Raw genomic sequence first — 14,547 nt, 5'->3', positions numbered from 1 at the left:
ATCCTAACTTTTCAGCATTCTTCTCCACAAAAGTTCCTACTCTTCACATGCCAACATTTCTCATTCTCTCCCTTCCCGCATGCCTTCTGTCTCTGCCCTTAAAGGGTTAGTTCACCCAAAAATAAAAATTCTCTCATCACTGACTCACCCTCATGCCATCCCATTCTTCTGCAGAACACAAACAAAGATTTTTAGAAGAATATCTCAGCTCTGTAGATCCATACAATGCAAGTTGATGGTTATTAGCACTTTAAAGCTCCATAAAGCATATACAGACATAGTAAAGGTAATCCACATGACTCTTTTAATTATTAAATTAATGTCTGGATGGCATGAGGGTGAGTATATGATGAGAGAATTGTGATTTTTGGGTTAACTATCCCTTTAATTCCTTGGTCTGGGCACTCTATCAGCATGTTCATCATTGTAATGGCTTATCAGATAATGATTTAAATCTGTTTTTCTGGGACACAACAGTCCATGAAGCTGCGGGTAGAATGGGTGGGCTAAGCCTCAATCTCTTTCTCTATTTTCAAAAGACCTGCATCACGAAACGCCATATTCAGCATCATTCAATAGCCATTTTAGGGGGCATAAATTGTACTTACTATACAGAATTTTGATTGTTGTTTATGTTTTATATTTATGTTTCAGGAGAGCTGATCTGGGACACAGATGAGACTCTGGTTCACCTCAAAAAGGTGTTGGATATGTACAGGAATGGACATTACCTGAAGAATAACAAACAGACACACAAAAAAGGTGAGTGACCCAGACAGATACAGACACACCTTTTACCTGTGACAAGGGTCCAAAATGAATACTCGCCAAGCTCGAAATGTAAGCCAGTAAGCAAGCTTTCTAGCTTGCTATTTGACTAAATGGTCATTTAAATTTAAAGAAAATCATTCCATTGTATTAAAATTTCTCCCAATATTTGTATGTGCTTTGTTTTTTTGTGCATATTGGAAAACTTGATTTAACATTATTTATTGACCTACACTGATTTGTTTACGGCAAGATTGACACCCCACGCACTGCTCAATGATAATCCAGAGTTTTCCACTAGTAATTACAACATTGTGGTGAGGTTCATGTGCGCTCATCTTGTAAATACAATTATTCCGACATGACACGAAGGCAACAAATGTCCGAAATCTGGCAATGAATGGGTTGCCACAAATCTCCACAGTATTAAATATTTTGAAGTGAAGACCGAGTGAGAGAGAGTTTGTGTGCATGCAAGGACAAATGAGCAGAGATTAACAAGATTAGAGTTTATATAACTGATGAGGAGAGGGGCTGCTCACAGCCCTGCCTGTCAAAACAGCCATTTCCCACTGAAAAACAACTGCTTTTCTTCTTTCTCCACCCCTATTTTTTTCGCCATTTGTATCTATTCAATCATTCGAACGTGCATTTTTTTTCTATTCCTTTCCAAACCTTCAATTTGCCAGTTCTTGTTCTCATTTTCACAGCTTTCCTGCATTTCTTTCTCTCTCTCTTTGACTTTTTTTTTCTATCCCGTCTTCTCACCTCCATGCTCCGTTGGCAGTGTAAAGCAGACACAGACACTTGTTGATGGATAAGAGCGTTAAGCAAGCATTGGCCATCTTCTCCAGGGCTATTAACTCTTTCAATTCTTATTGGTTGAAAACAATCTCTTAATCTCTCACAGTCTCTCAGAACTGACTGTAAAGATATTCACCTTATGCTGATTTATTTTAATATTTGTTTATATACATATTACTATGAGCAAACTTCATTCACACTAAATTTATAAAACAGGTACTGTGTTTATCAGTCATTAATTTGCAGTCTAGGTCAGGTTTTTATACTAATGTAATAATAAAATGAAAAAAAACAGCAGTCTCCTTGCTGGTTTTTCCGACACATTCAGGGTGTCCTGCGGCTCACTTCATGTGCTTGTTAAAAGTATATTTTAAAGACTCATTATTACGGTTTAGTATTTCTCTGTAATGTAGAACAGTGTTAGCATTGTTACGACCTGGAACTCAAACCATTTTCTGATGCTCCCCCAAATATATATATATATATATATAAGTAATTAAATTAATATCATAAACGTGCGACTAGTCAACTAATGGCTTAAATTAATGCCTACTAGTCGACTAGGAAAACCTTTGGTCGGGGGAATCCCTACTTCAAAGAGACATTTATATAAAATGGTCATAAATATATTGCATTCAAGGGCTTTAGAGTCTTAAGGTCTTCAGAAGTCAATCAATATGAGAGCACTTTTGTCACGAGTCATTCTGTATATTTTGTACTACTTATCACATTTAAATAAAGTGTTGTGACTGCAAATCTGCCTGATATGTTTTTGTATTGCCAATAAATGGTTATGATATATTGTTGACTGTTGAGAAGGTTTAGAAAAGGCACACACACATTTAGAGGCAATGTCGGGTCATTTCAAACTTGTCACGCTACAAAACATGGTATTAATCGTGAATCATTTGAATTTACTGAAAACACTCAAACATTTGAACAGTAAGTTTGCATATTAATCTTTCTAGATAATGAAATGATAACGAAATGATTTACTTACCATTCCTTGTGGTTTTTGAAATGTCTGATGAAATTCGAGGTTGTGTTGTTTGTATCGGATAATTTTGTGTTGCATATTTTCATTTTCTTTTTTTATTCACATTGTCCAAATCAAAATCTTTATATCCAAAGGAGATTATTTTGGGAACCCAACAATTATCTGTCATTTTGGCGCATTGTGAGCGCAGCGTTAACCGCACAGACGCAGACCAGTGGTGCTGGTGGGCTTATATTTTTGCATATGAAAGAATTGATGTCCCGCAATATCTTTTTAAACACCTATCATTACTGTTTATAATAATTTATTGAAAATAATAATATTAAAAACATTCAAGTCATTGTCGAGTCATGCAGTTCAAGTCAAAGTCTCGATTCGCTGGTTCTCAATTAAATTTGTGACTCGAGCCAGACTTGAGTCAATTCATCGAACTCGAGTCGCCCACCTCTGTTAATCTCTTGAAATAGTCTTGGAATGCTTTAAGTATGCAACATCACGACTGAGAACTACTCTGCACTGCTAGGCTTTGTAAGTATTCTTGTAAAGCAGGAACCTCTGGCAGCCTATCATCACTCTGAGTGTGCATGGATACAGACAGGACTTCCCTACAGACTATGTTCCTGCCCAACACGCTCAGAAGGCATTAAAACCCCAGCATGTCTCTGGCTGACTACATCACCTCCTCTTTCTCTCACTGCTCCTGTGTCTTCAAAACTTTCACACAAAAAGAGAAAGCTCCATAAAGCATTAATTATGGCAATAAAGGATCTAATAGTTGCTCTTATTTATTAGCTTGTAGCTCTAATCAGTTTTCTGCCACGTGTGCCCCTCCTCTCCTCTATACCACCACACTACGCTCCAGACACTGAACTCATCAGAACGACCTCATCGGAGGCAGCCTGCCCAGTGACCTCCATTCAGAGCTTCTCAAACTTTCCAAAAGAAATGTAAATATCATCCAGCCATATACCTGAAGAGAGAGCAAGAAAATGAGAGGGGAAACTCTCATGGGCCAAATTTGTTGGCCCATTGTCACAGTGCTGTGAATGAGGACTTTTAGACCAATCTATGAGGACTTTTAGACCAATCTAGAGTTTTAAGTTTGTTACACCCAGGCTCCAAACGTTTTGCCACACTTGGCAATGGTGAGTGAACTGAAAAAATTTACTGGCCATAAATATTTTTTAAAGGCCACAAAACTGTCCTTTGGATGATCTATATCCACAGTATTGTCAGTTATTTTACTGTAAGTGGGCAGAATTTCCAGTTGGCTAGCAGAAGTGCAATTTGTTGGTGTTTTGTGTGTAGCTGGTCACTGCTTGCTAGCGTATCATGCGGTTAGATTCTTGCTTTTTAAATGTTGTAAAAATTTCAATTGGGTCAATGTGTTCAAACTGGACAAGTTTTGTCTAAAACAACAATATTATGATCAGAAACCTCTCACAAAAGCACAAGGTGGTCCTGCCTCTGATGCCAAAGGATAGACTTTGAAACATCTGTATGAAAAAGCTTTGTAATAATTTATTTGTGTGCTGTTTTCACTTTATTTGCAAGAAATCAACAGCAGAGATTTCTTATATTATCCACGTTTATGACAAACCAGACAAACTGGCAATGGACAGCAAAAATGAGGAGACTAAAGGGAGAGAAATCAACAGGTTAACAAGACAGGGCATGTGTGACTAATAATGGGCAAGCTAGGAGGCGGTATGACGTAAGACAGAGACACGTGGCGATACAGAAACAAAATAAAGCCACATGCTCTCACAAGACAACACAACACGCGAATGGCATAAGCGCACAAGAGGCAGTATACACCCATGCCAACTGACAAACAAGACTAGAGAAAGTTTAGCAACGGCAAACAAAGAGATGCCGCGCATTCTCACACTAAACTAAACCTGAGCATACATGTATGCAATAGGCGACAAAAACAAGACAGGACACCTGTACAAGAGTTCAGCCACACACACCCGACACCTAAGACCGAAGTGACCGAACCTCAGCACAACATGAAGACAGCTCGCGACCCAGGCATGCAACGTGAGCACAACACTCACCTATGTTCACGAGAGACTGAGAAACTATTGACTTGAGTGCATGCTGCCAAGTTGATAACAGACAGACATGGAGCACGAGTGTCCGGATCCTGACACAGACTGAAACAAACCAGACAGGAAGTCATGGGACGATAATGCCATGGTCCTGTCAGACAAAAACCCAGGCTGACAGAGTGACAGGACCTTGACAGCTAATGCATCGTTATTTCCTACACAAGAACAATAAATTCTGTCTATCAACAGGATCAGTCATTCTATCAACACCAAAACAAGGTTTAGGCTAGTATTACTATACAGAGATTACATATGTAAACTAACAATTATAAAACTAGACTGAGATTACTACACCAACATCTCGCTCAAAATAATGGTAGTTTATGCGAACAAAAAATTAACAGTATCATCTTGATTGTTTACGCTTAACTGGAAGTTCCGCCCACATCGCCCACAAAGTGTAATGGGATTTAGGAATAATGTGGATTAAAAACAGATTTTTGTCTCAATGGCTATGTTCAGACTGCAGGCAAATCTGATGTTTTCTCAAATCAGATCTTTTCAGGCAGAATGTCCGCACTATTAATTGCAAGTGATCAAATCAGATTTGTGCGTTCAGACATAACAAGCCTATCTGCATGGGTTGCTTTGGCAACATCGTAGGTGTACCCACGTGATGATTCTTTCAAAACAGATGCGGGCAAAATTTAGGTGCATCATCTTGTTCTCCAAATAAGCGCCCTGTCCAGTCGCGGTGCAGAATTCCTCCGTCACCCAAGAAAAACTCAAATTGTGATGTTCCGTGCTGCAGTCGCCGATTTTTAACGTCATCGTTGTGTGTCGCGTTAAGAGTGATGAAAAAGACCATTTGAAATCCGAATTGAGCAGCCAGAGTGTCCGGACTGAGACGCATTTGAATCAAATTCGAAAAAAATCATATTTCATGTGGGTTTTTGCTATCCAGACTATCAAAAACTCATCTGGATACAGTCTGGATATGCAAAAAAATCTGATTTTTAGTGGCAGTCTGAACAAGGCCTATGACGATGGAAATATTAAGCATCAACGTCTCTCTGTGAAACTTTGTAACCATCGGTTACAAAAATGTTACCTTATTTTTCATTTTGGTGGCTTAATGTGTGAAATGTTTCACTTACGTGACACTACATGGAATTCTGGAAATACGAATGGGGAAAATACGGTAAATTTTCCATGGAGGAAAGTAATTTTTTGTTAAATTTATTTTGTTTTTTTTTTTTTTTTTTTTTGCATGCAAGCATCAAACTCCTGGCAAGTCCTTACCTTGTTCAAGTAAACAAAAAACAAACAAAGAAAAAAAAAGAATTAAACAAAACAAAAAAACTTAGTTAATTTGGACTATGTACGTAATTTTTTTAGACCCTTCTCTAAGATACAAAAAGCATAAAAAAATCAAGAGAATCTCTCAACCTTTCAAAACTCTAATCAGAACCAGCTACAAACCCCACAGTTCCATTTTAACAGCTTTCCACTGACATATCCTCTCCACAAGTCTTGGACGTGGACTGAAATCATTTTCCGTGAACGTGTACTGATACATGACCACATTGTCAGCATTTTTGCCAGGTTCACCAAAGACATGTGCTCCATGACAATGTGTCCATTGCAGTTATGTTTCCAAACAACAAAAGTGCTGTAAAAGTGCTGCTCATTGCATTAATAATTTTCATAAGCAAAGCTGAAAAGTATTGCTGCTCTTTTCCCATTGCAGATTGGTCTAAACCCCTGGTTGGATCATATTAAGATACTCGCAGCTGTTGAAGTCATACAGACAGCTACATACTGTATATTCTTTCATTGATCTATGAGAGCACAGCTGCTCTTTTTCAATACTGTAATGTCATACATTCATTATAATGAACAGTATGTTGTTACGAATCCCATCTTGTAACTTTAATTTGGTACATGAACAAGATAAGAAACAGACTGCTGTGCTTTCTATGACAAAAAAATGCACTCTGTAAAAGATCGGTCTTGCCATCATTGCTGCTGTGAAGAGATTGATGGCAGCATTAAGTCTGGTTTATACTTAGGAAAAAGCTGAACGTTTGTCTACTGGATGAACTAAAGCACCATAGGCGAATGAAGCCGCCATTTACACTACGTGCAACGTCATGTTTAGGGTGATGTCACAGTGTTTCACGTACTGTTCCAGCCACAAGTAAAGCCAATAATTCAGGTTTTTCTGCTTCTTTGCTTTATTAAACTTGTCACAGCCCCTTTAAATTTTAAAAACTCTCACCATTAATTTGTCGTGGCTGTGCTTTCTTTGTAGAGTTTGTGGTCATATGTCATGTATCATGTATAAAGTATACTTCCACACATTCTCTGAGAGACGGGGTTCAAAGTTATCCATTTTAATGACATTAACCCAGGTAACAACTCCTCAGCTGGCCCGCGCGATTGTAAGCGATTCGTTTTAACCAATCATCAACACTCTTTGACCAGCCGAGTTCTCTGGGGTCAAGAATTTCAGATTTGTGTGAACTGGTGAAAGCTCACCAAACAAACACCTTGGCAGAACAAAAATGTCACTGCATTTCGTCATCATTTGTATGCGAACTAATCGAAGACTGTTGGCCCAGTAAGTATAATTTAGCATTTACAGTGGTCTTTTCATACAGAACGCTCCTCATTAGTTAATCTTGATGTTTCACAGAAGTAACAATAAATAATTATCCTTTAAGATGGAATTTTGATATGGAAAGTTGCTATAGTGAATCTGCTGTTCACATTGTTTGAACATCACACCATGTCCTAACCAGGCGTGACACAATAAAGCAACCAGAAATAAAAAAAACATCTCTTCCAACCATGATGAGAGACAGGACATTTTATATTTCTGTAGCTCCACATTGGAAGCTGCTCCCATAGAGAAATCTCAAATCTATAAACAAAAGAAAAATAATGACAAAAATAAAACCCACTTTTTTTGTAGGACCACTGAAATCTTGTGCATTGTGACAATTAAGCACATTTCCATCCAGTGGTGGAGCTAGGGGGTGGCCAGGGGTGGCCGTGGACACCCCACTTTCAATTGCTGTTTTAGTAAAAAAAAATTGGTCATTTTTTTTGGCACAATTTTGTTCTTTAGAGGTGAAAACATCTCTGTACATATGTACAAACTTAACATGTGTGCACACCAAGGTCGCCAAACCTCTCCATCCTGGGTGTCATTGTATATCCACTCACTTTCATTTTTATCAATTTATTTTCTTTATTTTTAATAAGCTTTATTTAATTTGTTTTCCTTTTGATTTTGCAATTAAATAAGCAGTGACATGGACATGTTTTTGTGAGATTCACCCAAAAAACATAAGGATGTTCCATTATATTAAGAATGTTCGTAACATTAGCTCTACCCTTACATAACATCCGTCAGTGTTTTTGATATGTACCTTGTTAGGCGGGTTTCTCCATTTCCTGTAGTCAGTGGTTTACTATATTGTTAAAGAGCTGACAGCACAGGGATAAGTGAGAGAAAGAGAGAGGCTGATGAATGTATGGGCGTGGACAGATGAAGGCATAGGAGCGACGTTGTTAGTTTAGTTTAGTTTTCTTTTTGGCCGTCACTCCTCACATCTCCTTTTATTTATTTCTCTCGTTTTATCTGCTCTTCTCTTTCTCTCGGCCTCCCCCTGGCTGTGGTTGCCCGGTGATGGAGGCATGTATTGTGTCTGGGGCCACTTGAGTGGCATTTAAACTTGTGCTTTAGAGTGAGTTTCTGAGAAAGCACAAGATAAGGGAGGACACATGTCGAGCTCAGACTAACAGCATGAAGACTCGCCCCTCATAAAAGAACAAGCCGACCCCCTGTGTTAGCACAATGAGGGAGCTGTTTCTCCATGTGTTAACCACCTACACAATCATACACACTCATACACACTGCACTTATCTTGGACAGTTGTTATGTGTAGCTCAATAACTTTTTTTTTTGTTTTTTTTTAAATATATATTTGTGGATGTTAGGTTAACTATTTGTGCATTTATGTTTAGGTGTTTGACGATAAAATATTATAAAATTATTGTTTTTTTATATAATTATAGTATTGTAATTAATGTTCATATGCTCATACATTAGAAATCTTTTCCAGAATCTAATTCATCTTCCTCTCTTTTGACAGAGTATAAACGTGTGCCAAGTGCCTCAATAGCCGCAGAGAACTACCGCTGCTGGCCGTCCTATCAGCACGACGGATGCATGCTTTCAGTCTTCAGCGTCGATGAAGCTATAGATGTGTGTGAGAGCCACGCCCAGTGCTGGGCCTTTGTCATGACCAATCAGAGCACTTGGACAGGTAATGTTTTAATTTGTATTGAACTGTTGAAGAAAAACAAAAATTATCTCTGTGTGTGTGTGTGTGTGTGTGTGTGTGTGTGTGTGTGTGTGAGCGTGTATTTATCACTTTGTGGGGACCAAATGTCCCCATAAGGATAGTAAAACCCGAAAGTTTTGACCTTGTGGGGACATTTTGTTGGTCCCCATGAGGAAAACAGCTTATAAATCATACTAAATGATGTTTTTTGAAAATGTAAAAATGCAGAAAGTTTTCTGTGAGGGTTAGGTTTAGGGGTAGGGTTAGGTTTAGGGGATAGAATATAAAGTTTGTACAGTATAAAAACCATTATGTCTATGGAAAGTCCCCATAAAACATGGAAACACAACATGAGTGTGTGTGTGTGTGTGTGTGTGTGTGTGTGTGTGTGTGTGTGTGTGTGTGTGTGTGTGTGTGTGTGTGTGTGTGTGTGTATATTATTCATTGTGTGCAGATTACCTTTTTAGGGGGAGCGGTAGTGTAGCAGTTAGCGTGCTGCGCTATGAACCTGGCGACCCGAGTTCGATTCCCGCTCATGGCTAACACCAGTGATGAGTATCTGAACCGGTCCCGGGCCTCCCCTAGGTCAACTCAGCCTAAAATGAGTACCTGGTGCGGTGTGTAAAACATCTCCACTGGGGAGACAAAGGCGGTCGGGCGTGGTGCTGGCCACCCACCCCCTCGTGTACCGTTCCGGCCTTCAGAGGTGCTCGCTAACAGCACTTGCCCCTACAGTCTGTTCAGGCTAAATGGGGGATCTTTGATCTTTGTGTGTGTGTGTGTGTGTGTGTGTGTGTGTGTGTGTGTGTGTGTGTGTGTGTGTGTGTGTGTGTGTGTGTGTGTGTGTGTGTGTGTGTGTGTGTATATTATTCATTGTGTGCAGATTACCTTTTTACAATGTTATATAATTTTTTGCCTTTGTGAGTGAAATGCAGTATAGAGCTTTATAAGATTTAATTCTATGAAAATAATATAAATAATGAACTCTGACAATAGAACTATGAAACTAAGTGATTGCAACTGATTAAGACTAACATTTTAACATAGGACAGATGTTGCTTGTTGCTTTGCGCCTGGTTAGGACACATTCTGTAATTTCAACTAGATTTTTTATTTATTTTTTGCTCAGTATTCAATGTAGTATGTTGTGTTGTTACTGTAGGGAAACGTGTGTATTGATTTATGTGAATGTGTGTGTGTAATGTTGTTTTACCAGTTGCATTAAGTTTCTGGGTTGCAAGCCAAAATAATTTTCAGGTTCTTGTGCAGGGAAAAGAAAAATACAATTCATATGCAAATAATGACATACAACCAATCATATATTTGTGCACAGTTAGGATAGCAAAATAAATAGACTTATCAAGAGGGAGGAGAAAATACTTCCCTTATGTTTTGTTGTTAACGTCAAAGCCTATGCATTCAATCGAACCGAATGGCATTTTGGTGCAAATTCATCATTCACTAAACAGAAGCTAGCCAAATTTAGCAGATGTCAACATGGTCATTTTGCATGATATCCTCAAAAACCATAAACAAAACTATGCATAAAAGAACATAATATCCAGACTACATTGGTACAGTGTTTGTCTGCCACTTTGATGTCCAATGTAATATCGGGATTCTAACCCATTTCCACATCTACTGGATTCCCCTTCTGTTTAATAATTCTCTGATTTACATTCTCCATCCCTCACTCATACTGTATTCATCTTGTCTTCCTGTTACTTTCTTTGGCTCTGTTTATCCGTCTTGGGTGATCTGATCACAAGTGGTCAGCTGAGACCGATTGCTGTTTACACCTGGTATTAGCATGTGTCTCCCGTGACCACTTTTGATCAGATTTCGAGGGGAGGGTCTCTTCACTGCTGCTGTCAGTGTGTCACTGAATGTTTTAAAGCATAAAAAAAGGATGTGCTATTCCTAAATACAGTATACTTAAATTAAATTAAATAAATTAAATATTTCAGCAGAATGCTCATTGTTATTTTAGTCAAGGATCTGTAGTAAGTGCTTCACATGATCTGTGTCACTACATGTTGACTTGCACCATGCTGAAAATGTTCATGACGTAGTTGTATTTGCTTTTCCAGATTTTTCAATCAGACAGTTATTAATTTTCTTTTAAAGACACACGCAACTAGTTTAAAACCGGTTAAAAAATCTTGTTTTAAAGCAATGGCTGACCAACGTTATCCAAGACACTTCAGGACGCATTTGCGTTCACACTATAAATATGACATAGTCACATGTGTTTTTTACTACCTCTACTACATTTAGTGATCAGATCACAAAGAATTTTGCATTGTTTACATCTGTATTTAGCATTGTCCACTTGGTATTGGATCACCCAAGATGGACGTAATTGTTTTCAGTTTAATTTAGTTTTTATTTTAGTTGTAGAATTTTTGGGCTGCAGGTTGCTGCGTTGCTGAAATGTCCACAGAGGGGCGCCAAAAGTGAGTTGTTTTTAGCTGAACAGGCTGTAATACAGTGAAGAGAACTGCATACCTAAACCTAACCATTAGGGAGTCAAAATTTTATGTTAGATGGAAAAAAGCAACCTCTTAAAACAGGGTAATAAAATATATATTTTAGTTTAGTTTTGGTTTTCAATTATAACACTGGTGTAAATAGTCTTTGTTGCAGCAAATATCTATTCTGTCTCTCACAACCTGCTTTCTCTTTTCTTGATCTCTGCAGGTCATCAACTCGTGCTCTTCAAAACTGGTGCAGCCAGCATGACATCAGCTTCAGGCAAACTCACCTACGTACGATTGGGGACAGCTGAGCGCTGAACAGAGAGGATGCACTGATGATACATATAGCATCATCAGTGTCTCCTGATTGCTCCCACTGAAGACACATATTTTTCCGCTCAGGATTCTGGGAAGGAGGTCACAAGATAAAGCACCTTTCAGGAAGGTTTCTGTTGTTGGCTCACTCAGGCAGAGGTCAGCTGTGAACTACGGCCCAAAGTGCAATACTGCCTCTCTGAACCTGGGATGGGACATATGGTTCCCTCCCCAAGACTGTGAATGTGTTTGTATACCTGGCAGAGGTGCAAAGAATAGTATTTTAAGATTGTCGTAGCAAGACACAAGATAGTCTAAGGGTTCAGGAGCACACATGGGTGTGTTTAATGAAATCTGTCAAATTTCTCTCTTTCTCTCAATCTTTTATTCATTCCCTCGTTCTGTCCCTGCTACACTCCAGCTTTATTCTCGATGATATTCAGCACTTTTTCCCCAGGTGAAATAGGGTCTATTTGTTTGAGCATTTAAAAACTTTCACTTTGATTTTTGGAAATCTCTCAAAATATTTGCTCATGTAAAACAAATTCATCATCAGCTGATGTGTCCAAACGGATGTGTTCACCCAGACCGGCTTAAACATGTAATTTATTTAAATGAATGTATATCCACTTTTTAATTAAGAATTTATTTTGCTGAAACATTTCAAAAAGATCTGTAGTATCTGGATGTTTGTTATTACAATCAAAGAAACATCTGTTTTCTTACATCTGTTCTGGTCATTAAACCTTTTATGTTCTGTTTTGTTTTATTTTTCAATGTTTTTAATGTTACAATGTATTGACCAGGCCCGCATGGAATTTGGGGCCGCAGAATTCCACTATTTTTAAATACTATAAATATGAAATATTATTAAATATTTTGGCTAATTTGATAGTACTTTCAACTACCAATAAGAGTGCAGTATTATCAGTCTCATTTAATACGTTTGATTATGTTTGAATCCATTCCACAAAATCTGCAGAAAATCTGCAGATTTTGTCTGGGCCTGGTAACTACACATTTGAGATGATTTAATTGTGGTACTTCCATTTTAGATGGTGGAAATTGGTGGTTAGTCAACCAATCCCTTTGTGGTGTGATAAAGTTTCCCAAGGAAATGTCACGTCAGCTTATTACTTGACAGGTGAAGGAGTTCAAGATTTTTCTGCTTTCAGGGAAAGCACTGAGAAAAAATTAACGTTTTCATTTGAGTCTTATGCTTGTGTTATGTATATATAATTGAAATGATGCTGATTAGATTGATATTTTTATATGGAAATATAAAGACATGTGACTGAAAACTGTGTCTTGGTCATTCTTGTGTGCGATTTGTGCATCTTTAATAAGTGTGTTTAAAAGATATGTCCATGAGATTGAGAGAGAACTCGTGTAACAAACCCAACAGACATCAGCAGAATCACAGGAGCTGCAGGTACAACATCAGGGGCAGCTCACCTCCTGACATACTGATCCAAGAATGCACATCTGTTCTCCATATGCCACCATCCAAATCCCTTTTCCATGGGGGTTCTTTTCTTTATAGTAACAGATGGAGAAAGATATGACCACAAAGACCTGAAAACCCTGGATCAGATATATAGAGAGAGGCAGTCTGGGAGGATTGAAAGTATAAGTGGTTCTCAACTGGTAGGTTGCAACACTACCGGTTGCAACAGATCTTTTCTGAATGGGTCGCGGACAGCAAGGGTGAAAAAAAAATCTAAATTATGTATCAACTTTTCTATTCATGAAGTAGAAAATGCTTCCTATATTTCCTGTTGTTGATGTTAAAGGCCATGCATCCAATCAAACTCTATGGTGTGTTTGCACAAACACATCTGTCATCTGGTAAAAGCTAGCAAATTAGGCAGATGCCAACACGTACGGGTTGCGTGACATGCCCTCATTTAATATGACATTACTTGCAGTGCGAATACACCTAGTTTGCTCCAACCACAATTTGTTTTGGCAGTGATATTAAATTCAAAACACATTTAGGAATCAAAATTGTCTATGAAATCTTTGAAATATAAATATTTTTGCATATTGATGGGCCTTTACCGTTCCTATGAATTAAATATCACAGTGGTATAGTTTTTATAATGGTTGTTCAACCCTAACCCATAATAAAAAATGTATACTGTGTTGGGTCTGCACTTGTCCAATGTAAAAACTAGGCCCTGAAGCAAAACCAGTTGAGAACCACTGTGCTAAAATGTATGCCAGACAGGGTGAGAAAATGAGATACAAGAATGAAAGAGACAGAGGGAGAGAGTGAGGGGAGCATCTGTCTTCTATTGGCTGGAGGGATTATGTCTTTTCCTGAGGCATGGCCCAAAGATGTGGGAGAAACCGAGCAAAAGAAAGACAGAAAGAGAAAAATGGTTTCTGAAGACTTTCAATATAGCACATGAGTCATCTGAACTACATTTACTTTACTACATAATACTTTTATTCAGCTTTTTGTCTGTTTTGGAGCTTTACAACTTACTGGTTTTCTTCTTCTGGTGTTTAGGAATCCTAGTATTCATCATAATTCCTCTATATTACTTAAATACATCAGGCCAAGTTGTTCACATGTAAATATGTGCAATCTTAAGTTAATGTGTTCATCGTTTTGACAAAGTCACAGATTTTTGCAGATTTCAAAACTATGCTCTTTTTGGACTGGAAATGAAGTTTGGGGTTCTAAAAGTTACGATATGTCTTCATAGTACATCCTACTATTTTATTTAAAAAGATCAAGGAAATTGTATTTTCATGAGATAACCCCTTTA

At 38.1% G+C, this 14,547-nt stretch overlaps 1 protein-coding gene across 1 annotated transcript in view; it reads left to right on the top strand.

The window, feature by feature from the left end:
• Positions 1-13,061, top strand: part of LOC127618212 (extracellular tyrosine-protein kinase PKDCC-like) — a 47,909-nt gene extending 34,848 nt beyond the window's left edge. Inside the window, exons 5-7 of the mRNA XM_052090542.1 lie at positions 655-762; positions 8,787-8,960; positions 11,679-13,061. Coding sequence (XP_051946502.1) covers positions 655-762; positions 8,787-8,960; positions 11,679-11,773 — 377 coding nt within the window. The 3' untranslated portion in view covers positions 11,774-13,061. The remainder of the gene's footprint in view (positions 1-654; positions 763-8,786; positions 8,961-11,678) is intronic.
• The last annotated feature ends 1,486 nt before the right edge of the window (positions 13,062-14,547 follow it).

The sequence above is a fragment of the Xyrauchen texanus genome, chromosome 24 (genome assembly GCF_025860055.1).
Source record: "Xyrauchen texanus isolate HMW12.3.18 chromosome 24, RBS_HiC_50CHRs, whole genome shotgun sequence".
Taxonomy (NCBI): domain Eukaryota; kingdom Metazoa; phylum Chordata; class Actinopteri; order Cypriniformes; family Catostomidae; genus Xyrauchen; species Xyrauchen texanus.
The sequence above is the reverse complement of the archived record's forward strand: the minus strand, read 5'-3'. Positions and strand labels throughout refer to the sequence as shown.